Raw genomic sequence first — 23637 nt, forward strand, 5'->3', positions numbered from 1 at the left:
GCAGTTTTGGCCTCAGTTAACCTTAGCGGTCTTAGGAGCACGCGACTCGAACTCGAGTTGCGGTTGGGTGACCGCCGGGTTCCGGTGTTCCCACTTGCCTCGAACCTTACGACGCGCACGTCGGACAGCTTTGGCACGTCGGCCCTTCAGGAGCCGGCGTTGTTGAAGGTCACGCCAGCAGAACTTCACCAGCCGATGCATGAGGGAAGCACTGCAACAAAGCACAGACGTCACCAGTCCAGCAGAGTTCCTCCGCTCTGGTCCTGCCCTGCTGCGCAATTCTCTCGTGATCGCCTTCCTAAGACTAAGAGTCTTCGTAACTGTTGAACGTTTCCACGCCTGCGGTTGGCCATGTCGCTCCCTGGGGCACGTTAGGAGATCAGGCGAGTACATGAGGCTGATGAGCCTGGTGGAAAGGGGCTATCGGATGTACGCTTTCTCATGTTTTGGGGGTGTGGGCGCCGACGGGGCCACGCGGCGCGTGTGTCCTGCAGATCACATAGGCCGACAACTCATGACAGGCGTCTTCATGGGCTGCACACCATGAAGCGCAGCCAACAGCCAACAGCCAAATCCCATACGTGAGTACCCTGGCAGACTTCGTGGATGTTTGGGGATCGGGCTGCGCAAGCCCCTGCCACTGCGCCCACGTGCCCGCAGCCACAACGAATTCCCAGCTGTGTTAAGCGCCACCAACACCAACCCCTGCCTTGCACACAGCCCAAAAGGAACCAGGGAAAGGGTGTCAAGAGCCAGCGGGTGACTCAACCCAGCATGGGGCGTGCGGAACCGTGCGGAACCGTGCTGTGTGGGTGCCTGGCGGCCAGTCGACATCACGTCATCACCAGGCACACACCAAGACGTGACGCAGGGCGCAGGGGCCGCGCCGCGTCACCCTCCGGCTGGACCGAGCCGAGAACAATAAGGGCAGTGCTTGTGGAAACCGCCAGGCGCCAGCATGCACGCCTGTGGGCGGAACGCAGTAGTCCTACGGCACATTTGGTGCATAACGCTGCGGAACACGCCCTGGGGCATCTGGGTGTGTCCTTTGCCGACTGTCCTACACTCCTACTGCAACGCCCGTACATGCTCATACCAGCTAATGGAGTATTGGCACCCGCACTTGAGCCTCTGTTGTCAGCTGTTGTTGGAACTGATGTCCCTGGCGGTAGGCGCAGCCCAGGACGGAGATGTAACATGCTTCTGAGGATCAGAGATTCAGTTATTCTACTTTGCACGTGTACGAAGCTCACAACGAGGCGCCCTTGTAGCTCGGTCAGTCTCGTTACGGGTTTGGAGCGCACATTTACGATCCTGTAACCATGTTTCGTTGGAGGGAAACCACCACCGTTGTCTTTGCCACGCTGAAACACACCCGAAACCTCGTCTCTCTGGCGGCCCTGTCCGACGTGTCCCTTGTGAATGCCGCTTCGTCCCAACATCTTTACCCGAACTTGGAGCGGTGGATCCCCGCCGGACTGCATCCACCAAACCGCATACGGTGCGCGGGCCCCGCTCCCAAAGCTCCAACGATCTGTGGCCCGCCCTGGCTTGCAGGCTCCACGTCAGCACGGCCTTGAGTCCGGCCCTCACGGCCGCAGCCCGAATCCCCCGTTTCGATGCCAGTAGGCCCCTCATGGGCCCCTCATGGGCGCCTCATGGGCCCTCATGGGGCCACTCGCAATCCTCTCAGCGATCACGGCAGCGCTACCGGCCTCAACGACATCCGCTCCTGCCTGTGCAACAAGCGTGTGCCATGCACTTACACCGCTCACGCCCCGAGCTATCAGATGTCATCGCCGCCGTCGCCGCCATCTCCATCACCATCACGCTCGGGGTCGTACTCATCTTCCCGGATCCGGGGCTCTGCATCCTCGCCGTACTGGATCGCGATGTCGATCTGGCCCAAGATGTCGGCGATGCTGTTGCAAGCGAAGGACAAAAGGACGGGCATGGGGCGTAATTACTCGTGGACAGGTGGATTGGCATGTGTGGTTTCCTGTCTTTGCGGGAGGCTTTCGAGTTCGGGGGGTTACTAGAACCAAACCGTAAGACTTTCGGGGGGATGTCTAAACAGTTCGCCACGGTACTTGCTGATATTGGCCCCACGGAAGGGCTTGGAGGGGACTGCGCCAACACCCACCCACCCACCCACCCGCCCGCTCTCTCCCCTCTCCTCCTCTCTCGGCCACCCCTCTCCTTCCCCACCTGTCCTCGTCTGTGATGTCCAGCGGCATGAACGACACCAGGCTGAACTCCTCCAGCAGCTGCCCCATGGCCTTGTTGAGCGCGCGGAACCGTGGGCCGGTGGAGGCGGCCAGCTGCGGCAGCAGCAGCGCCGAGTCGGGGAAGAGGAAGTCGTCCAGGTGGCGCTGCGGGGTGGTGGGGAAAATGGGGTGGAGGGGTGGGGTTGGCCCGGTTGGGGGCAGGGCGAGAGCGGGGCGAGAGGGGGTGAGTTTACTCCAATCACAAGAAAATTAAGATCCCGAACTTAGCCCACAGAGCACCCTGCCCTCTCCCTCTCCCTCGCCCTCGCCCTGTGCCTGTCAATGTCCCTGTCCCTGTCCCAGCAGTCTCCCTCCCCCACCTGCTTGTATCCTGTTCCCCATGGTTTTCAACCCTGCAACCCCTCACCTTGTCTTCCAGCAGGTCCACTTTGGTCAGCACGTTGACGTGCGGCAGCTCCAGCTTCACCATGGCAGCCAGGGCCTGTCACGTGTGACAGGTGCGGTCAGGCGCGCCAGCATGCGGTGTGTTATGAAAGCACACGAGGCAAAAGGTGCATGCGTATGAAGGCACAATGGGGAATGGTGCACGCGTCTGTGTAGACAGAGCACAAGCAAGGATGGGTTCTTGGGACACCGTGTGTGCGTGTGGAGGTGTATGGGTTTGTGTGGGTTTGTTGGCAGCCCGGAAGCATGCAAGATCCCGCACCTGCAGCGCGCCGGCCATGAATTTGGCGATGTCGGTGATGAAGTGCGCGTCCAGGCAATACACGACACACACGTTCCAACCATCGTTCCTGTAGGAGCGGGGGAGCCGGGGAGGAGCAGCCGGGGGACGGAGCAGGGTATCACGTGCCGCAGTGGCGCCAGTAGGATTCCGCAATCCCATCGCCCTACAATCACTGTCGCGAATCTCTCACTTGAGAAAGTCTACGAAGCTGCGAAACACGCTCAGGTGGTTGTAGAGCTCGATCTGCCCCGGGCAGTCAAACACGAGGTAGTCGTCATCGCCATAGCTCTGTATGAGTGGGTGCATGTACGACAGCAGAAGGGCAAAGGAAGCGTAATGAACCGTGTACAACTCTCGTGTGTGTGGGGAACATGCTCCTTCTCCGCAACCCCTGCAAAAACCTGCCCATCCCCATCATCACACGCTTATGACATGCGTATTCATGGGACTCGGCCAACCAAGCCACATTCCGTACCCTCTGATCCTGCCTTTCCTCCCCCGTGCCCCTCCCCCGTGCCGCACCCGGCTGCAGCAACCCCATTCCCTCCATGACGCTTGACTCAATTGTTGGGCTCGGGCCCGTAATTCCCGTCCGAGCCCCTGACATTGTCTCATCTCCCCCTCTCCACCCCTCTCCCCTCCTCACCTCCAGCTGCTCGCCCAGCCAGTCATGCAGGTTGTCCTCCAGATACTCCATGCAGTACAACAAACCACTGGATGAGGCATGAACGGGACAGGCAGGAAACAAGAAGAGTCATGCTGAGAGGTGTTGCAGACGCGTGGCGATGGCGACCCCTGCGGCCCTACACCCACCTGTGCCCCCGACATGCTTTGCCCGTGCGCCAGCCCTGCTTGTGCTCTCCCACGCCCCAGCCACGTTCGTGCAGCCCTCCCCCTCCCCCAGCTGTGCCCCTGCGCCAACGCCTCTGCCCCCCGCTCACCCGTTCGGCCTCTGCCCCCCGCTCACCCGTTCGGCCTCTGCCCCACTTTGCCGTTGGGCCCGTGCCCCCACTTTGCCGTTCGGCCTCTGCCCCCACTTTGCCGTTCGGCCTCTGCCCCCACTTTGCCGTTCAGCCTCTGCCCCCACTTTGCCGTGCCTCCCGCACCCACCCGTTGGGCCCCAACCCCAGCTCCTCCACCACATCCTCCAGCGACACCAGGTCACGGATGTCAAAGGACACCGGGTACTGGAACGCCTCGGCCGCGGGATCTGCGGCGGGAAATGGAGGGCGGGTGGGGAGGAGGTGAGGCAATTTGGGTGGCGTGAGCGTGTGCCGTGAAAATGATGACAGAAGGGCGATGAGGGCAAAGGAACACAGCATTATCTCCCCCACGGCCCTGGCTACAAGCATCTCTTGCCGCCTCTGTGAGCACATCATCGCAAACATGTTTGCCCCCTCGTCTGCCCTGCGACCGCGGGCCCCGCGCCACACTGCCGTGCTGATCTAAGTGGCACGTACGCATCGCCACCCCAGCCAACATGTTAATGCCAGCAATCCTCAAAATGCCTCCCTACCCATTACCCACCGCAGCCTCCCTACTCATTACCCACCGCAGCCACCACAGCGCACTTTGGCTTTCACTTTGGCTTTCACGCTCTAGTGACCCCAGCCTGCCTCCCAGGACCCACTTCATCGCTGCCCCCCCCCCCCCGCCCAACTGCTCCACCCCAGCCTCGCTGCCCAGTGCCAGAACCCACCCAGGTTTACGCAGTGCACGGACCGCTTGATGGCCAAGCAGTGCTCGTACAGCGTGTGGCAGTAGGTGGACTGCGGGGGCAAGCGCGCGGGGGATGATATGAGATGGGGAGGGATAGGGGCGTGGAATGGGGGACTCTTGAGCTTGCAGGAGCGCAACCAGTTGCTGAGCTTGAGGACCGACACCGACACATGGATGCAACCCAGCTGAGTAGGTTGCTGGCGAAAGTCATTGCGCTTACCTTGCCGCAGCCGGCGGGCCCGATGACAATCTGGGCGTATTTCCCCATTGTTGTTAGTTGGCTCGGTGCGTGGTGCCTCCACTCCGCCCCTAACAAGGCACCTGCCTCCACACGGCGCCCCGCCTGCCGCCTTCCTACCGCCACCCAGCAACGAGGTCGAGAATACTCGTGTAACTCCTAGCGTCCAAATGCGCCGGCAGCGCTGTGGGCGTGGCGTGGCGCTTGCTGCTGCTGCTGCTGCTGCTGCTGCTGCTGCTGCTGCTGCTGCCGGGGTTGCAAGGCTTCCCCCGCCGTCACCGGTCCACTCCGCCGGCACCAGTATAGTATCCACGCGTCGGTTTGGCGACAATCAGCACACGATTGAAGTTGACAAATAGGTGTTTGCTTGCTGGACTGAAAAGCCAGGAACGGCGACAAGTTGAAATCTGATTCCACAGCAGTACACGCAGCTTTCGTGTTTGAAGAAGCTCCAAAGTGTTGTAGTTATCACGTTGTTCACCGTCTAGGTACTGTATTGGTTTCATTGCAAGACTCATCATTCGTCCGGTATGCTGCATGGGGAAAATCGTTTGAGCTTCTTCCCCGGTCGAGTGCACGCAAGCCGCCCTTCTTTACTAGCGTTTTAAGAAGCATCGTCGTGCTACATAGACGAAGCTTTTATTAGAGAAGCTGCCCGTTCTCGCGACCCCCTGATTTTGCTACGACCTAGGTCGGTTCGTAAGCTCGCTCCATACCACCGGGACACCTCTTAAATTCTTATTTGATTACGGGTCGTAATTCCTCGCACGGACGCGAATTGGTTGATTCCTTGCTTCGGCTTCCTTGCGTTTTCCACTTGACGCGACCCAGCGGGGCCCCGCCACCATGGACCGGGTCATGGTGCGCGTCTCTAGTGGTAAGGGCACGGTTGGTAGCCGCTTCTCGCCTGCGCGGAGCTACTCGGTCTCGGCCGCGCCACAGCCAACCTCGCCCTTCAGCTTCCAGGGGTTTATGTACCTCCTGCTGGCTCTCTGTGGGTGAGTCTTGACTAGAGTATTGACTTTTGAATGCACGTTGGGCGTCAGTGCGAAACTCCCGAACAGCTGCTCGTGCACGGACGTGCCTGATTCCCCCTGTCGCCGTCCGTTCACCACGGCAGCGTCTTCCTAGTGGCGCATTTCGTCTTCACGGCTTCGGAGTCTTCACGGGTAAGCATGCTATGTGGGCTACTTTAGATTTGTTGCTTGCATTTCGGGGATAAGCACAGCTAGTCCCCATACGCCGGCTGTCGCTGTCACCAACCACCCTGCGCTGCTCCCACTGCTCCAGGCACTGCGCAGCTCCCTCCGCAGCGTTCCCGCGGAGGCGATACTCCACGCGCAGGTAGGGCTGGCGGGGCGCCGGCGGGGCGTTGCGGGCTGCATGGCGCGGGCGCTGCCGCTACTGGCATGACGCACGCAGCGGAGTAACCCCCGGCAGCGGCGGGCGGGGGCCTCCCGAGCATTCCGCTGTCCTCTAGGGAGCAGCGACACATTATGACCACAAGCATTTTCGGGCAAGAACGTGATGTACGTGCGCTTCTTTTGGTTTGATGAGATGGGTTGTGAGCCGGCGGTCTGAAGCTGGCCGGTCGGCCGCCGAAGGAGGCGTGGTGCGGCCAGCCCCGCCCGGCCGAGCGGCGGCGCACAGCATGTAGCTATCGCGAGCTTGCAGCTCAGGACTGGGCGTGTCGGGGTTTTGGTGTCCCTGAAGAGGCTGGGGGCTGGGGGGTTGCGCTGCAACTGGCAGCGTGCCTGGCACCAACCCTTTTAAGCGGGATGCAGCCTCTGCCATTGGGTTGATGGTAGGGAAGGCGCGCGGATGCACACTCAATCCAGCAACAAGGTACCCCATTACGCACGTCTCCCTGCCCTCCACCGTGTGGACGTGCACGTATTACGGCAGCGCCGGGCTGCTGCGGTGGGCGAAGTAGGGAGGGAGCCGCAGCACAGGCGCTGACAAACCCGCACGCTTCCGCGCTCCCAGTGATGTGTGCCCGCCCCTCATGCTCTGCACCCACTGCCCCACTTCCTCACTAATGCAGTTGGTGGACAAGGAGAAGGAGATCGAGAAGCTACGATGGGAGGTGAGCGCCGCAACATCGCGCCGGCGTCTTGCCCTAGCAATGCCTTATGTACACATCCTCGCTTAAGCGGGTTGGGGCTGCTTGTGGTCCGAATCGGATGTACCCATCGCGGTTGTGCGCGTGTCTTGCCCTATTGGCACCCCAAGGTCTTCCCGCTGCCTCCCTCACCGCAACTCCTAGTGACAACCACATCCTCTACCCGCACATCCACCCAACCCCTTGAGTTCTGTTAGTGACCTAAACCTCGTGTTCCCTTTTATTCCATCCCTGCTCCTCTTGTGGTCTCTCGATCCAGATCGATCAGATTCGCAAGGGCGTGACCATGAAGGACAGCTCCATAAACAAGCAGGAGGACGTCATACAGGAGCTTAAGAGCAAGGTGGGGAGGCGGCAGTGGTGGTAGCGCGAGTGCGATGGTGCTGGGTGGGGCTGGGGCTGTGGGCACACGAGTAATTGCGCGACGTCATTGGGCGCGCACGCAGCCCAAGCGTTGGACCGGAGGGGGAAGCGCAAAATTTTCCACCGCTCAGCCTTGCGAGCGTATCGTTGGGCTGAGGCAAATAGGTGGATTAGCCTTAAGCGCCCTACCCAACTCCTTGCATCGCCCCCCTTACAAGCGCGATCTTCCAACTGGTCATACCTGGAACAACCCCGGCACACAGGCCCAATCGGAGCACCAGGCCAAGACCAAGGCGGAGCTGGCGCTGACGGAGCGGGCGGGCGCGCTGAGCGAGTGCATAGAGCAGAAGATGGCGCTGGCGGGGGAGGTGGCGCAATGCCACTTCGACCTGAAGAGCCTCCTCAGCGGCGAGAACCACGGAGCCATGAGTCGTGCCAGCGCCGATGCGCTGGGGAAGATGAGCAAGATGAGCCGGGAGCAGGAGTTGCGTAGCGGGGAGGAGGAGCAGCACCGGGCGGCGGCGAGCGGGCTGGGCAGCGGTAACTTCGGGACAGCCTGAGGATCGGTGTGACAGTGCGTCCAGTGCCTCGGGTGCATCCTGGACCGGGGGTTATTGCTTTGGCCCTTGGGTGTGGGCCGAGGCCGATTTTGGCTTGTTGAACCTGGCTTGAAGCCGTAGACTATTGTTTTTGCATGGAGGAGCTGCAGCGTGGCACGCCATGCGGAATGGCCACTGGATTCATCTGTTCCTGCATTTGGGCTTGGTGCGGTGCGTGGTGGCGCATGTGTCCATGATCGATTGTTTTGTGACCTGCGGTAGCACTATACTGTAGTGACCTTGTGGCATTGCACAGGTCCGCCAACTGCGGGATCTGCTGTGATTACGAGCCTCGTGACAGTGTGCACTGGCTTCTCGGCCAGACAGCTGCAAGCCACGGGGTGGAGGTACACGTTCATGCACAGATGCATGAGGTGTGCGATAGCTGGATAAGAGGACAGAAGCCCGAGGAGCCCGAAGGTTGTGCCCCAGACGCATAGCACATTCTTGGCAGGCATTGTTTTTGCGATGGTGTTATGCACAAAAATGTAATTGCCTCATCACATCCGACTCATCAAACATCATGTCAGATTCACAGGTTCAAGGGGAAGCTGCGGAAGGGTATGCCGTGTCGTGCTGCCACATGAGCTGGACCTGTTCGATGTTTTTATGTGATAAGTCCCAAAATATGGATTGCTAGTTGCTGTGGCTCTGCCCCTGCGAGCTCCTACTCATACAACAGCCCCGTATGCAGTAAGCTATTTCGACCTGCAAACGACTCGCGTTACGAATAGCAACTGCTGCTTAATGATAACGGCCAACACAAATATGATTGAAAATGTTTTATTCCAAAAAAGGATGCAAAACTTGCAGTGACGCTCGAATTGCGTTGACCTCAGCGGCCCTGCTCGCCAAACGCAAGGCCCAGCCAACAACGGCACCACAATTTTTCGATGCAGGTACAATTATTAAGGAACAGCATGGGGCGCGTGTCACCGCGCCCTCGCCAGCGGCCCCTTTTTGCACAGCCCACGCGCGGCCAGCTGTCTAACCCCACCCACCCCTTCAACCCCTTACAGAAGCGGAACACAAACAACGGCAGGACCGTCTCTCCAGGGCGGGGCGCAGCCGGGCCTGCGGCTGGCACCTCTGGCCGTGCACGCAAGCCAAGCGACAGCAGCGGCGGTAGCAGCAGTAGCAGCAGCAGCGGGGGCAAGTACCGCTACTGCGTGCTTTCGGGCAACGAGAGTGTGCTTTTGAAGGAGGCTCTGCAGCGGCGCCCATGGTGCGCATGGCACCGTGTGGGGAATGCGGGCCTGGGCGGTGTCAATCGCCCACGGTCGGTGCGTGTTGTAAGCAAGGTGCAGCGAGTGCGCGCGTGCTGCTGCAAACCCCACCTGCCTACTCACGCCATCTCGCGAGCTGCAGCCATGAACTCAACGCATATCGAGTTATGGTCCCCTGGTGTTGCTGTTGCTGCTTACCTCTACTGCAGGTGGGAGCCGGCCCCGGAGAACAGCGACCGCTGGAACCTGTGGGCCGGCCTCAATGGCCAGAGGTTTGACCAGTACGACCTGCTGTCGCCCCTTCCGGCAGCTTCCACCAGAGCCCCACTCCCAATCACAGCATCCACACTCACAGCATCCAAAGCATCCACGGCACCAACAGCAATCGCAGCAACCGCAGCACCTGCAGCTAGGTCGGCATCCGGCGCAGCTGCCTCCTCCTCGGGCCGCGGTGCGGGCGGCGGTGCCGCCGCCGCCGCCGCCGCCGACCCCCGCCAGCGGCGTTGTGTGAACCGGCTGCCGGAGCACCGCGTGCTGTGCACCAAGTCGGGCCTGGCCGGCGTGCTGGCGACACTGGTGCAGGCGCAGGGGCAGGGGCAGGGGCAGGGCCAGGGGCTGGGGTCCGCAGCAGGGCGGTCCGTGTCTGCGGGTGCCGCATCTGCTGAGGGAGGCGGCGGAGGCAGCGGCACAGCGGGGTCGGGCTCGTTGAGCTGGATTCCCGAGACATACGTGGTGGCCGCAGGGCCCAAGGCGCCCGCAGCCTCGCCCGCCCTGTCCCGTTTCAAGTCGGCGTTTGCCAAGCACGCGGCGGCGGGGCGGCGGGTGTGGATCGCCAAGCCCACCAGCCTCAACCGGGGCAACGGCATCGAGGTAGGTGGCGTGCGTCGGGTGTGCGGGGCCGGAGGCGCTGCAGCAGGGCAGCGACGGGTCCAGGATGCATTTTGAAAGATGGAAATGGAAATGGGTTGCAGCGCTGAGGTGGCAGGGCTGGAAAACCGAGAGTTGTGCTTTGAATGTACAAGGCATCAGTGTTGAGCAGCCTGAGGGTCTTATCTTTGGGGTCCTTAACTGCCCCGAGCGGTACTTGGCCCCACGACTCCACATTCACTTTACTCCATAATTAAAAGCCCCACGCTCCCAGCCCACGCTCCCCAGCCCGCGCTCCTAGCCCACGCTCCTGGCACTAGTAGTCTCCCCGTGGCCCCTGTTGCCGTGCCGCCAACCATGTTGTCACTGCCGCCATCTGTGCCATCACTGCCGTCACTGCCTGCAGGTGTTCGACAGCCTGGATCGAATATTGGATCATATCAAGACCCGGCCTGCGGGTGAGCGACAGGGGCGCGGGTGAATGCGGTGAGAGAGGGGCCAGCGGGTGACCGACTCGTCGTGTTGCCTTCCGTGTTGATATGTGGTGCTGCACCTCTCTTCGCAGGCTCCAACCTCATACTGCAAAAATACATCGAAAAGTGAGTCCCACCATTGATCCGATTCGACTGCTGACATACGAGTGCCTCCTTAGCCTTGACGCTAAATGAACGCACCCGTATAGCCTCGCCGTGCCACAACCGCCCGCCACTGATTACCACGTCTGGCTGGCGTTCCTAACCTCGACCCGCTACCTTGCAACCCGACTTCACGTCTCCGGGCTTCCGCCCCTCCCTTCCTCTCCCCTCTCCTCCTCCTCCTCCTCCTCCTCCTCCTCCTCCTCCTCCTCCTCCTCCTCCTCCTCCTCCTCCTCCTCCTCCTCCCAGCCCCCTGCTGCTGGGCGGTCGCAAGTTCGACATCCGTGCCTATGTGCTGGTGGGGCCGCCGCAGCTGGCGGCGGCGGCGCCGGCTGACGCCGGAGGCGGCGGCGATGGCGGCAGGGCCTCCGGAGCAGCCGCAGCGGCCCCGTACGCCGAGGCAGCTCCAGTGTGGTTCCACCGGGAGGCCTACGTGCGCACCAGTAGCACACCCTACGATCCAGCCAACCTCGGCAACAGGTCGGCGCATCTCACGAATGACGCAGTGCAGGTATGTGAATACCGTATGTGATGTGGGCTGGATCCGGAAGCCGGAGCCCAGAACTCGGAGCCTGGCGAATGGGGGGTTTGGGGTTGCATGTGAGGGGGAGGTGAGGTGGAGTGGGGCCCGTGGCGGGATGGGGAGCTGCAATGCACCACGAGAGAGGCACGGGGACGGGGTACGTAAGGGCGTGCGGACGCAGGCGCGGCAGGAGGAGGGGACACATCTGACGACCCTGGTGGGTCAGTAGCCGGCTCCAGCTGGGCATGGCTGAGGGCATAGCGATGCAAGGAGAAGCTGCAACTGCATATGCGAGCTACTGTACGTGACTGGACGTGAGCTGGCTGGGGGTGACGAGGGGCGACCCGCGACCCCGCCTCCCGGGACTCCCACCACGCCCGCCACTCCCCCAGACGGACTCCTGAAAACTGGCTGCAACCGGCACGCGCTGCTTGTGAGGCCACTGTCCTCGTTCTCACTTTGCACTGCTGGATGCGCCCCTTCCTCTCCCTCCCTTCCCCTTCCCCCCGCAGAAAACCCTGGACACCTACCACGCGTTTGAGGACCACTGCAAGCTGTCCCTTGCGCAGCTGGGGCCCGAGCTGATCCGGCAGGCGGGCCAGGGGCCACCGGCCGCGGCAGCGGCGCCAGCCGCCCCCGCCGCCTCGACTTCATCCGCGGCAGCGGCCCCTGCCCCTGCCCCCGCCGCCTCGACTCCATCCGCCGCACCGGCCCCTGCCCCTGCCCCCGCCGCTTCGACTCCATCCGCCGCGCCGGCCCGTGCCCCTGCCCCTGCCCCGGTGCAGCCTGTGCCTGTGCCTTCCGTGCCTGTGCCTGTTCTGGACACGGCGCCGGGCAGTGAGGCGGGGCTGTGGGGCCGCATGCGGCACTGCGTGGCGGCGCTGCTGGGCGCCAGCGCGCACCTGCTCAACCCGCTGCGGCTGGGCGGGTGCTGGGAGCTGCTGGGGCTGGACTTCATGTTGGACGACGCGGGCGGCCTGTACCTGATTGAGGTGAGCGGCACCGGAGCAAGCGGAGGTGAGGCCGTGAGTGGCACCGGAGCAAACGAGCATGCAAGCAAGGGGCAGCTGCCGCGTCGGCGTGCCGGGCTGGGCTGCGTGCCGGTGGTTGGCTGCTGGGGGCCGAGGGGTAACGCATCGAGCCGAACACAACCCACCTCATGTACGGTATAGCCCGTCCGCCGGTGGTGCCCTAACTCCAACCGAGTTTCCCCCCTGCCACCCCTTGCAACCGCCCAGAAGAAACCTCCCCACCAACAACATCTGTCCCCAACCCGATCACGCTTACCTCACGGCCTCAGGTGAACACCAGTCCTGCGCTGTTTCGCGCCGGCGCCTACCTGTCAGACCTGCTGCCGCGCCTGGTGGAGGAGGTGGTGCAGCGGGCAGTGGACCCGCTATTCCCGCCGCTGCCGCCGCCGCCTGCTGCAGCTGGTGCTGCGGAGGCTGCTGCGGAGACTGCTGCAAAGGCTGCTGAGGCTGCTGCTGTGGCGGGGCCGGCAGCGGGAGCGGGAGAGGTGGCAGCGGGGGAGCGAGATGCGGCAGCGGGAGGCAGCAGTGGAGGGATAGGTGATGGAGGCAGGGGAGGTAGAGGCAGTAGCACCATAACGCCACTGGATGGCTTCGTGCGGGTGGAGCTACTGCCGCCGCCGGCGCCAGGCACGGCGAGAGCGGCAGGTGCTAATAAGGGAAATGGGGCGGTCAAGTCGGGAGCGACGACCGCGGCGGCGAAAGGGGCGGGTGGCGACGCAGTTGGAGGGACAGCAGCAGCTGGCAGGCAACTGGCGCAAAGCAGTTCTGGGGCTGCGCGGGGCAGCGCAGCAGGCGGAGGCAGTAGCAATGGCAGAGCAGCGCAGAACGGCAGCAGCAAAGCAGTGCCGGGGCGGATGTCACCCGGGCGAGTGTATGCTGCGGGCACTGCGGGCGCCGGTGCCAGTGCCAAAAGAAAGTGATGCCGGGTGTTGCTGCGAAATACTTGCCGTGCAGGGCATTGCACCGTACCGGTACGGTGATGCGTCTGCACCGTATGGTACTACCGTATGATGCGTGGTTCGGCGAGAAAGGACCCACTGGGAAAGCCAATTCCCCGTCACAGTGCCCATACCTGTACTGCTGCGATGGTTCCCTCACCCCAGAGTACTGCAATGGTGGGCAGGTTGGGTGACTCATATGTAGCATGCCTGCTGGGTGGCCAGCGCTGTGAGCGTTAATTAGCTGTTCTTATGCGTGCGTGCGGGATCAGCGGATGCATGAGCATGCACAGGACGCGGAATGGGGAGACTTTGCATCTACGCGACTATCTTGCCTGCTTGGCCTACTTACCATTACTCATGATGCATTCAGATGCATAGATAGCACGTGTGTACGTGTCCTCGATGCAAGCGTGCTTTGCGCGGGCGGGTGGGCGGATGCTGATGCACAAGAGCACAGCTATCAGCCATGAGGAATAAGAGTGCTGTACGGTAGAGCGCTAGACTACCGTAGTGATAAAAAGGTTTCGGGACTAATATTTTCGGGACAGGGTCGGATAATATATTTCAAACTATTCGGGAAATTAAATATTCGGGACGGCCAGCGGCGGTAATTGCAAATCTGATTCAAAGTTTCGGGACTCCGTCCGGACCGCGTCTGGGCTGTCTGGCCTCAGCCATGCGCGGCCCCACTGCATGCACGCCCCCACTATAAGATTTCGCAATCCTCAAGTGAGAGACAGCAAACCACAGCCGTTCTACAGCCACACAGCAGACACCATGCCCGCATGTGAATATGCTGCGCTAAACGGCGCGTACATGGACTTAGAATGCTGGCGTGCCAAACCCTGTGCCGCGCGCTGAGACCCTCATCCCCTGTAAGCGCGCGCAGCGCGCGCTCCGAAAATATGATGTGATGTGGGGTGATATTATATTTCGGGACAAGAGCAATTAAATAATTAGTTAAATAGGTTCGGGACGTTCTCCCGAACTTTGAAACCCGAAACCTTTTTATCACTACGGTATCTACTAGGACTCTGGCAGTAAGCTAAACTGAGGACGATGGGACACCCCGTTGTGTTGCCGATGCGTCTAGGTAGGCATGGTCGAAGGACACTGGCTGGGCAACCGTTACGGGTTTGTGTTGGAAACCCGGTGCTGGAAACCCAATGTTGGAAATCCAGTGTTGGAAACCCATTACCGCTTTGTGCGTGTCGTCCAGGAAACCGTGCGTGTGTTGACCACCTTTGTCGATTGAAGGGGCTTTTGGTAAACCCGCACGACAGACACGTCCGAAGGCCTTCTGTACGCTACAGATGCGAGCGGTTATTGCTGTGTAATTCATCGTGCGCTGCTGAATGCATGGGCCAGGGAAGGGGCGGGTGGCTGGGGTGAGGTGCGCGGTGTGTTGACGTGTGTGGTGGGCGGGGTGCTGCCCGCTGCCGCACGCAACTTCCCCGCCCCCTGCTCAGGGCGGGGTAGGTGCCCCTGCTGGTGCACTACCAAACGCAAGGTGACGGGTTGAAATAGAAGGTGAAATCCAAAAGGACTGGTTCCATAGCAGGGAGGGCAGGTGCGTGTGGCACACGGCATTGGAACGTACGGCAGTTCTAGTCAATCTACGTTAACGGCACCTTTCGGGCACGCACGCGCACATCCCCCAGCCAAACCGTGCGGGGCTGACTGGGCTCACACGTACCGTGCCTATCCGAGTTAATTACGTGCTCAGTCCCGCAACGAATGTGCGCATGCATGAAGGCTGCACAGCCTTGAACATGTATCACACATGTTATTGAGCTCCCACAGTACCGTACACTCGTTTCCGAATACTTTTCTTCTCTCCTAGGTTTTCGAGCAAACCTCTTGGGACTCTGGCAATCTGCAAGAACATGGAAGGCCAGCCAGCCCGCCACACACAGCCGCACTACGTACTGCTCTGCACGCCATACGTTGCGGGTACCTGCCACACTGCTGGTTACGTGGACCGCATAACGAACCGCTGCTGCCCAAAACTGCTCACTTGATAAAACAATAATACCCAGTCGACATATCATCCGCAGCACACACCAGCTATGTTGCAGCCTCAAAGGCTCAAAAAGCAACTCAACCTTTCGCGCACAAACGCCTCATTCCAACGCCTCATTCCAACGCCTCACTTCAACAGGCCATCAAACCATCGTGTCCTAGCCCTACTCCACACAGCTCCATAAACCACTTTGCATGTGATCACTCGCACAAACGACTTCCAAACATTTATTCCATAACCCCTAAACTCGGATATCATTACTTCCAAACGCTGGGCAGGATCTCCAGCGCCACCTCCTTGAGTGTGGGCATGCGCTCGCTGCTCCACACCGTCCGGACGTCCTCCTCGTCCAGGGGGTTGCGCACCAGCAGCTGCCAGGGGCCGGGGTAGCAGCGGAACAGCGTGGCTGGGGAGGAGGGGGAAGAGGGGAGGGGAGGGAAGGGAAGGGAGAGAAGGGAAGGGAAGGCAGGAGCGGGGCGGAGAGGGGAGGGAAGGAGGAGGGGGGAGAGGAGAGGGGAGGGAAGGGAAGGGAAGGGAGAGATTAGAGAGGTGGGGAGAGGGAGGGCATAGAGAGAGGCTAGCAAGACGGTGTTGCATGTGAGGGCGTCCAAGAAGGAGCGACGCGGACATGCACGCGACACGCCACGCACCCCTGCCCACCATTGGATTTCGCCCACGGTTGGGTTTCGCCCACGGTTGGGTTTCGCCCACGGTTTCGCGTTCCCCGACTCTGGGTCGGACATTTCCATTTGGGACCCAGCAGGAACCGCTGTAAGGAACAGCTAGCCTAATGCGCCCTATCGCACAAAACTACACACACACACACACTCACACACACAGACACACACTCTCTCTCACACACACACATACAAACACACAAACAAACACACACACACACACACACACACACAAACAAACACACGCGAGACGCGACCTGCTTCTCTCACCCGGCCGCGTGCCTTTGAAGTTGTGGATGTAGTAGGCGGTGGTCATCAGCGGGAACAGCTCTTTGCCGAACTGCGGGTGGGGGTGGGGGGCGGGCAACACGGCGGTTGATTGTTCCGGGGGGGAGGGAGGGTTGTAGATACCAACCCAAACTAAACCGGATCCAGTGCCAAAGAGGGAGGGTGGTGCATGTTGCACAGATGGGGAAGCGAAGGGCGGCACCGCGTGCAGGGTGGGGGATGGGTGGGAGGGCGCGAAGGAGTGGAGGGGATGGGCGGAAGGCAGGGCAGGGGCACGTGTGACGCGGTCACGACGAGCGCGAGCGTGAGGCAACGTCGTGGTGACGCATGTGGTGGCGCGGAAAGAACGGGTGGTGCTGTAAGCCCAATCAGCAAACCTCGGGCCGGTTCTCAACCGCAATCCACACGGGCATAGCTCTCTTCAAGCAACACACAAACAATCAATATGAACAGATAAGCCGACAAACATGCGAGAATGTACCTTCGCGATCTCCGGGAAGAACACGGACGGGTAGTAGCCGCCACGCACACGGTCCAGTTCGCCTGCCGGGTGGGTTGGGAAAGGACAGGAAAAGCCATGTGGGTAGGCACACGCGTGCGGCGGGTGTAATGCATGGAGTCACGAGAGCATGTATCGGAAGGGGGTTCGCGCATCTCCACATGCGCGGCCTGGCCTGTGATGACACAGGCACCAAGGCTGAAACGCCACACGACAGACTGACGAATGGCGCACACGCAAGTAATGCCCGCCCCGCCCCCGCCCAACCCTGTCCCCTGCCACCTCCCCCTGCCACCCTGCCTCCCCTGTCCCCCGCCCCCGGCCTCCACCCCGCTGCCCCGCCACCGCCGCCGCACCATTGAAGATGACAATGGGCATGCCTCGCGCCTTGGCCTTCTGTTGGTACAGCTCGTACACCGCACTCAGCTCCTCTGCACGTGCGTGTTCATGTGTGATTCAGATACGGCAACAACCGGCACAGCCAGCGACACAACAGCTAAGTACTAGTTTAGGCGTGTGGCTGACAAAACGAGTTGACCGACCAGAAGAGATGTTCACTGATATAAATGCAAACGCGTACAAGATCGCACGGCCCACCTCGCGGGTTGAAGGAGGGGTAGGCCACCACAAGCAGGTCATCCGTGTCCTTGACCAGCTTGACCGGGTCAAACGCCGACCTGTTGCAACAAACGGAACAATACCGCCACACACGCGCGCGCAGTGTGTGTATAACTGTATATGTATGCGGGTGTTAGTGGTTGGCTAGGGGGGGCGTACCGTGAAGTAGTGCGGGAGTAAGCGGGCAGGGAGTGGTGGCGGCGGCAGTTGCGGCGGCCTTGGCCCCACCGCCCTCAGTGCTAAAATGCAAACACCGTCATTCATGTCAGACGCAGGCAGTGCGAACTCACTTGTAAAAGCCGAACATGGCCCACGCCTGCAAAACGAAAGAGCAAGCAGGAGAGGGCACAACCATCGGCGTTGGAACGGGCAGCTGGAGATAAATGTCTGCATTGACCACAACGGAACTCCTTCGCCTGTACAGCTATACGTCCACTCCCAAACTTGTCATTCTGCCAGGTTTCATGCACCATAGGTCTTGTCCAGGCCCTGTGACACCGTCTTCCCTGCACTTCCTTCCTCACCACATCTTAATCCTGCTCCACTCTAATCCCCGCGGTTTCAATCTCACAATCTCCCAATCCCTGGTTGGGAGCCTCTCCCGCTCTCACCGCGTTCTGCTCTGTCAGGTAGCCGAGCTGGAAGGTGACGTCTGCAAACTGTGGGTCCAGGGCCTTGCGACCTGAGGGGTGTGATTGTGTGTGTGGGTAGCAGACTTGTGAGAGATGGGGCTTTGGATGCGAGCATCGAGGATTCAGGATTCAGGATTGAGGATATAGAATTTAAGGTCAAGGATTGATGGATTAGGATCTAGAAACGGAGTTTAGAGGACCTGCGGTCGAGGCGGTGCCACACGCCACAGCCTGTTCGGTACCGATATGCAGGTACGTTCCGTCTTTCTCGCAAATGCAGGCCAAGCGCCGGGAGCAATCAACATACTCGCCTCTTCCTTCTCCTACTCCCTTGCTCCCCTCCTCCCTGCCTACAACTTCACTCTTGAACCATATCGTGCATGTAACCCCTACCTCCCCCTCTCTCTCCCCTCTCTCCTCTCTCTCCTCTCCTTCCCCTCCTTCCCGTCCTTTCCCTCCTTCCCCTCCTTCCCCTCCTTCCCCTTCTTCCCCTTCTTCCCCTCCTTCCCCTCCTGTCCCTCCTCATCTCCGCACCCGCGCTGGGGTCCTCGGTCTGGCCGCTGCGCGCCACCGCCAGCTCCACATTGTCCGGGAAGAACACCCGCGTGCTGGCGGCGCGGGACCTGTGGGTGGGTGGGGAAGCGGGAGGGGGGAGGAGGCGAGGAGGTGGGCGTGTGGAGGTGTGGAGTCCGGATGGGGTGTGGAGGTGTGGAGGTGTGGGATCGGGATGGGTGTGTGGCAGGGGCATGAGGCGGCAGGGTGGCAGGGGCGGAAGTTGCCAGCGGCGCGGGACCTGATTGGAGGATTGGGGCGCAGGGTTGGTGCGGGTCGGGTAGGCACTAGGCTGGTGTTGGTGTTGGCCTGCGCACTTGCGCTTGGCTTGCGCCCTTATTTGCCTTCTGTGCCGTCCGATTAAACCCTAACACGGTCCTGGACGGAGCCGATTTGCCCTCCCCCTTCGGTTGCCCTGCTCGTATACACACGGAAGCGAGGGATGCATCCGTGTAGAAACCCCCAACACTCATTAGGGGAGTTTCACACGTGACAACCTGGTATCGGGTTTACCTGAAGCCTCCCAGGAACGTCCTCAGGTAGCCCATGCTCGCGTTCATCTCGTTCTGCCCCTCGCCGTCGCCTACAGGCAGTACACGGCAGGCAGCAGGCAGGGCAAGGCGGGCACCATCACATTTACAGCGGTGGCGCGGAGGGCCGGTACGGAGTTGTGGGGCCTGCGTCCGTCCACCCGCCACGCCACGCCACGCCCTGCCGCGCCCCGCACACGACACGCACCCGGCACGCCCCGACACACGCCAAGCCAAGCACCTGTGCCACCCGATGCACCCAACGCGCGACACGCACCCGACATTCCCCCGACACGAACCCGACACGGGGCACGCGCCAATCCAGCCACGCGTACCCGACACGCTGGACAGGGTTGTTGAGGGGAACTCCACCTCCACCAGTTTGGCGCCGTCCGCCAGAGCCGCCTTCACAGCCTCCTGGGCCTGCGGCGGTCGTGCCGGCGGGAGGATTACAGATTCGTTCATATAGTGCACGGAATCTGTGTGGGTGTGCGGTTTGATGGTACTGGAAGGGGGCGAAAGCAGGTCTGGGGCACGTGTATGCTTTGTTCCAGGACGCGTAACCCAACGGTTGCTACAACTCTTCCCATTTCTATACCGTACAGTACATAGATTCTCGTCTACTCTCTCTGGCTCCGCGCGGGTCTCCCACCGCGCCCTGCTGCCCGTCACAAGCCCGGCAGTGCTGCACGGCTGTGCACGCCCCGAGCGCCGAGGGAGCCGATGAACCCGGGCTGCAAACCAAACCTGCTGCCGCAAAGCACGTGGACAGCAAGTCCCCTCGCTGCAAAGAGAGCCCACCTGGCGCATCGCCATGACGTAGCTGGTGGGGAAGGGCGCGGGGGTCTGCGGGTTGGCGCGCAAAAAACACACAGCCTGACCACCCAGCGCGTGTCAACGGCAGTGTGTCAGTTTGCCGCTCTCCCGCTCCCGCCACCCCATGAAAGGGCTCGCCCATGAGACCTATGCGTGTGCCTCGCCCTGACAGCTCTGCCTTCGCATTCCGTTCTATGCCAGTCCGGGTTGCCCCGCCTGCGAGGTCACACGGGGAGTCGCACCGGGCCCAACATTTCGACAGAACCGTTCACGCGCTCGCAACCCGGTTCCGAGCAGGTTTATTACTGTACCTGAACAGCCGTTGCGGCCTCTTGCTGCTTGTTTTGCGCCGCGACGACGATGGGAGCCCTTCGCGCCCACGCTCCCGCGCGCCCACGCCGCGCTGCGCTACTAGTGTTGTAAGCATTAGCGCGGTGATTGAGAGCCTGCATCTTTTATGCGTATGCGTATAGAGCGCGTGTGCACCGCTTTGATGGTGCAAGTATAAACGGTCGAAACGCGCGTTGACGAACGCTACTATTCAACAATCAAGTAGTACTGTTGGTCGAGTCTTACAGAGAGTGACGCGTCTGGACAGCACCCTTCGCTACGTTCGGCATGACCTGCCTGCCCGGACCCTCCCGAATCCGCCCCTACTGCTCTGTCGCTGTCCCGCTGCCCCCGGCACATGCCCCATTGCCCCGCTGTGTAATGTGGAGAGCGCGACGTCTCCCAGCGACATGCTGTGCCGCCGACATCCATACGGTACCTCCTGCATCCCGCTGTGGACCCGGCCATGCCCAGAGTGATTGCGTTGCACCTTCGCTGCTTGCTTTTATCCGTGCCGCCGACGTGTTACAATCATGCAAGCAAATACCGTGGCACCATACCATGGCACATCGTCCCCGCTGACGCGGCCCACACGTCCTTGTCGCCCCCCTCACTTGGTTAACTTGCTTTGGGTTCTCGCATGAACTACCCCCTGCTGTTGTGTCATTCTGCCGGTTATGAGTTTCTCCGCCACCTGTCCCGCCTGGGTTGCGCATGCACTCTAGCCACCTGTGTTAAACCAGGCTAGGCATAGACATAACCTAGCTGGCCAGGGCTGGCCAGGCGAGGACGCTGCTTCACTGCTGGAGGAATACCGAATACGCGAGTGCGGGTTGCTGGGACAATGGACTGCCGTCGCAGTCCCCGAGTTGTGAGATACCCCGATGGTTCTCTTGCTAGCTGGTCCAAACGCTAGTCTTGCCTGCCGCCGAACATGCCTTGGCGTTCTCGCTCCCGCAGGTGATCAGCCAGCTCGCTCTCAACGAGTAACAAGAACTACACATCAGTCGTTGTAAAGCCAATATGGAGCAACAGCGGTCAGTGCCGCTCACATGCGTCACTGCCTCACTGCCCGCTACGTGACCGACCAACTGTACGGCAACTTCTCACTCGCACCTTTCTCTCAAGCCGAAAGCAAGCAAGGTTAATCCTACACCAAGTAGGCGATACACAGCAGTCTTAGCTGCTCAAGTCCACACGCAACCACGCACACGACACGAAACCCTAGGCTACACACGCTCGTGCCGGTGGAATGCAGTGCCGGCTAAATGGCGCGACACTGCCCCCGTTGTTGCTGCTGCCAGCCAAAGGCTTGTGCGTACACAGCCACACATACATACCACATCCGCTGAAGCCCGAACGACGGCACAAACTCCGCCCACGCAGCTGATCAGTACTCTCACACTCCTGCTGCTCTCTACCCCTTCCTGCGTCAGCGTTAAGTGTAGGAATCACAATGTCGTACACCCCGCACTGTTGACTCGCGGGTGATGGCGAGACGTGGGGGAGACGGTGAGTCAGGACAAACAAGCAAGTAGCAAACCGCAAGCCGCAGCCACGGCATACGGTATGCTGTGACCCCACCGATCACAGACACCGGCTACATACGATCATATAAGCAAACCTTGAATACGTGCCCTATGACTCTGCCTCTCACTCTCAGTGCCTAAACCTGCAGCAAGCCAACCTATGAATCTAGCTGTACAAACCTCTACCCCTCGTGGCAACGCAGGGCCAGTGCTACGCAAAAGAATGCATGGGTCTATGCCATATAGAACTGGGTCAGGTGAGGAGGGTTCACACAGGCAGGGTTTGCACACCAAACACGCAAAACAAACAGCCTCCTCTCGATCCTGACAGTGGTTTTGCAAATGCAATTATAAAGCAAGACGGGAATGCTCGTGGCGACGCCCTGGGCACTCAAGCGTGCAAAGCCGCTCGGCTCTTGAGCCCTGGATTCTAACGCACATGCCTTAGGTACCATACAGTCAGCTCTGACACGGCAACATCAGGGCTGTCGCTCTCTCAATCACGCGGTAAGCAGCGGCTCACCCCACCAATCGCTGGTCGCAGCTATGCCCGGTAACTTCATCACACACCTAGATGGGCACACCACGTGCCCAACCATCCGCGAAACCTTGCTCCGTCTAGTCCTTCTTCTCCTTGCGCGCCTTCACCAGCCCTGCCTTGGTCAGCCCGGCGCTCGCCGCCGCCGCCACCTTGGCACCGCCGCCAAGGGCCACCGCCGACAAAGCTGACGTCAGCGTCGCCGCGCCCTTGCACGGCGGCGGCGCCGCCACCAGGGGGGCCGATTGCGCCCTGTGAAGGTGCGTCGCTGTTGCCGCCGGCGCCGCCGGCGCCGACACCGCCGACGGCGACAACATGGACGTCGCCGGCTTGGATCCGAAGAGCTGCCAGCTGCTGCTGTTGCTGCTGGTGCTGCCGCCGCTTTGTAGGCTGCTGCTGGTGCTGCCGCCGGCGACGCCCGCCGCAGGGGCACTAATGCGGCGCGACAGGCTTGCGAAGACGCTGTTCGGGGACTCGAGCAGCGAGCTCAGGGCGCCGCTGCCGCTGCCGCTGCCGCCGACGTTGCCGCTACCGCCAATGGAAACCGCATTGGGCCGGCGGGTGGAGGCGCGGCGGGCGGCGGCGGAGTCGGCGGGTGCGCCGGCGCTGGCGCTGGTGGCGTGAGCGTGGCTGCCGCGGCGGCTGCAGCTGCCGGCATAGGTGGTGCTGCCGTTGTGGCCGTGAAGCACCTCGTCAACCTCTGCGACGGCATCGACGCTAGCGGGCTGCGAGTCGGAGGCGGCAGCGGGCCCTGCTGCCGCGCCGGCGGTGGTCGTTACGCAGGGGGAGTCGGAGCGTCGCGAGCTGGTGGACGAAGAGGTCGTGTTCTGACCGGAAGAAGAGGCCGAAGAAAAGTCGTTTGCCGAGCCCGACAGTAGAGACGCTAGGTCATCTTCTGAGCGAGTCACGCCAACCACGACCGGGGCCTTGCTCTTGGCGGGGCCGCTCCCGCGCAGCGATTTGAGCATAGCCGCGGCGCCCGACGCAAAGAAGTGTGTCCCAGCCGAAGCCGCTGAACCCATGGCGCTGCTGGATACTGGCTGGTGCTCTTTAGGGACGTCGAGGAAGTCCGGCTGCTGGTAGAGGTCAACGGGCTGCTTCAGCCCATCTTGGCCCAGTCCGGTGAAATCGCGCCGTTGCTGCCCGGGGCGTTTCCGGCTATGCGCTTCTCCGTAGCAGTGGTTATCAGCGTATGCAAGAGCCATATCGAGCAGATTCACCGCTTCGGCAGCAGCTATCACAGTTAAGCTAACGAGGCGCAAAACTTGTCAGTGCTCACCAGGGCTTGATGCGTCAGCGAGTTTAAGCAGTGCTAACGGTTCAGGTTTGCAAATATGCTGGTGCTAGGGTTCGAGGCTGGTTCAAACATGTTGCCCGGGCGAATTG

General features: G+C 61.2%; 5 protein-coding genes across 5 annotated transcripts; 2 read left to right on the forward strand and 3 right to left on the reverse strand.

Moving 5' to 3' along the window:
* Window positions 1–1181: 1181 nt before the first annotated feature.
* Window positions 1182–5377, reverse strand: CHLRE_04g212650v5 (uncharacterized protein). Its single transcript, XM_001698665.2, has 9 exons — window positions 4895–5377; window positions 4655–4724; window positions 4066–4165; window positions 3602–3668; window positions 3146–3243; window positions 2935–3022; window positions 2635–2709; window positions 2209–2372; window positions 1182–1922 (listed from the first exon to the last, which is right to left on the reverse strand). The coding sequence occupies exons 1-9, from the start codon at window positions 4940–4942 to the stop codon at window positions 1787–1789; spliced, it is 846 nt and encodes a 281-aa protein (XP_001698717.1). The 5' UTR covers window positions 4943–5377; the 3' UTR covers window positions 1182–1786.
* Window positions 5378–5507: 130 nt separating this feature from the next.
* On the forward strand, window positions 5508–8500 carry CHLRE_04g212600v5 (uncharacterized protein). Its single transcript, XM_001698627.2, has 6 exons — window positions 5508–5910; window positions 6033–6081; window positions 6203–6256; window positions 6957–6998; window positions 7294–7377; window positions 7661–8500. Exons 1-6 carry the CDS (start codon window positions 5759–5761, stop codon window positions 7955–7957), a joined length of 678 nt encoding a protein of 225 aa, XP_001698679.1. The 5' UTR covers window positions 5508–5758; the 3' UTR covers window positions 7958–8500.
* A 117-nt stretch (window positions 8501–8617) lies between these two features.
* Window positions 8618–14568, forward strand: CHLRE_04g212550v5 (uncharacterized protein). Its single transcript, XM_043061618.1, has 8 exons — window positions 8618–8895; window positions 9016–9221; window positions 9432–10092; window positions 10496–10547; window positions 10655–10688; window positions 10974–11235; window positions 11760–12239; window positions 12548–14568. The coding sequence occupies exons 1-8, from the start codon at window positions 8890–8892 to the stop codon at window positions 13196–13198; spliced, it is 2352 nt and encodes a 783-aa protein (XP_042925157.1). The 5' UTR covers window positions 8618–8889; the 3' UTR covers window positions 13199–14568.
* Window positions 14569–14741: 173 nt separating this feature from the next.
* On the reverse strand, window positions 14742–20413 carry CHLRE_04g212500v5 (uncharacterized protein). Its single transcript, XM_043061617.1, has 12 exons — window positions 20166–20413; window positions 19840–19884; window positions 19374–19461; window positions 19022–19091; window positions 18491–18579; window positions 17936–18006; window positions 17615–17640; window positions 17304–17383; window positions 17063–17137; window positions 16689–16750; window positions 16190–16259; window positions 14742–15648 (listed from the first exon to the last, which is right to left on the reverse strand). Exons 1-12 carry the CDS (start codon window positions 20304–20306, stop codon window positions 15500–15502), a joined length of 966 nt encoding a protein of 321 aa, XP_042925158.1. The 5' UTR covers window positions 20307–20413; the 3' UTR covers window positions 14742–15499.
* Window positions 20414–20697: 284 nt separating this feature from the next.
* CHLRE_04g212450v5 (uncharacterized protein) lies at window positions 20698–23557 on the reverse strand. Its single transcript, XM_043061616.1, has one exon. The coding sequence runs from the start codon at window positions 23454–23456 to the stop codon at window positions 22332–22334; it is 1125 nt and encodes a 374-aa protein (XP_042925159.1). The 5' UTR covers window positions 23457–23557; the 3' UTR covers window positions 20698–22331.
* Between the last annotated feature and the right edge of the window lie 80 nt (window positions 23558–23637).

Source organism: Chlamydomonas reinhardtii, chromosome 4 (assembly GCF_000002595.2).
Source record: "Chlamydomonas reinhardtii strain CC-503 cw92 mt+ chromosome 4, whole genome shotgun sequence".
NCBI classification, from domain to species: domain Eukaryota; kingdom Viridiplantae; phylum Chlorophyta; class Chlorophyceae; order Chlamydomonadales; family Chlamydomonadaceae; genus Chlamydomonas; species Chlamydomonas reinhardtii.

What these genes read in the sequence shown, in the direction of transcription:
- CHLRE_04g212650v5 (XM_001698665.2), bottom strand. Translation starts at nt 4,942, where the DNA reads ATGGGGAAATACGCCCAGATTGTCATCGGGCCCGCCGGCTGCGGCAAG. An exon ending in GGCTGGGCGAGCAGCTGGAG is followed by an intron (nt 3,244 to 3,601) that starts GTGAGGAGGGGA and finishes CCACTCATACAG; the next exon opens with AGCTATGGCGATGACGACTA. An exon ending in TGGACCTGCTGGAAGACAAG is followed by an intron (nt 2,373 to 2,634) that starts GTGAGGGGTTGC and finishes ACCACCCCGCAG; the next exon opens with CGCCACCTGGACGACTTCCT.
- CHLRE_04g212600v5 (XM_001698627.2), top strand. Translation starts at nt 5,759, where the DNA reads ATGGACCGGGTCATGGTGCGCGTCTCTAGTGGTAAGGGCACGGTTGGT. An exon ending in AGGCGATACTCCACGCGCAG is followed by an intron (nt 6,257 to 6,956) that starts GTAGGGCTGGCG and finishes TCACTAATGCAG; the next exon opens with TTGGTGGACAAGGAGAAGGA. An exon ending in TACAGGAGCTTAAGAGCAAG is followed by an intron (nt 7,378 to 7,660) that starts GTGGGGAGGCGG and finishes CCCGGCACACAG; the next exon opens with GCCCAATCGGAGCACCAGGC.
- CHLRE_04g212550v5 (XM_043061618.1), top strand. An exon ending in TCACGAATGACGCAGTGCAG is followed by an intron (nt 11,236 to 11,759) that starts GTATGTGAATAC and finishes TTCCCCCCGCAG; the next exon opens with AAAACCCTGGACACCTACCA. An exon ending in GCGGCCTGTACCTGATTGAG is followed by an intron (nt 12,240 to 12,547) that starts GTGAGCGGCACC and finishes TCACGGCCTCAG; the next exon opens with GTGAACACCAGTCCTGCGCT.
- CHLRE_04g212500v5 (XM_043061617.1), bottom strand. Translation starts at nt 20,306, where the DNA reads ATGCAGGCTCTCAATCACCGCGCTAATGCTTACAACACTAGTAGCGCA. An exon ending in ACGTCATGGCGATGCGCCAG is followed by an intron (nt 19,462 to 19,839) that starts GTGGGCTCTCTT and finishes CGACCGCCGCAG; the next exon opens with GCCCAGGAGGCTGTGAAGGC. An exon ending in GCCATGTTCGGCTTTTACAA is followed by an intron (nt 17,384 to 17,614) that starts GTGAGTTCGCAC and finishes TTGTTGCAACAG; the next exon opens with GTCGGCGTTTGACCCGGTCA.
- CHLRE_04g212450v5 (XM_043061616.1), bottom strand. Translation starts at nt 23,456, where the DNA reads ATGGCTCTTGCATACGCTGATAACCACTGCTACGGAGAAGCGCATAGC.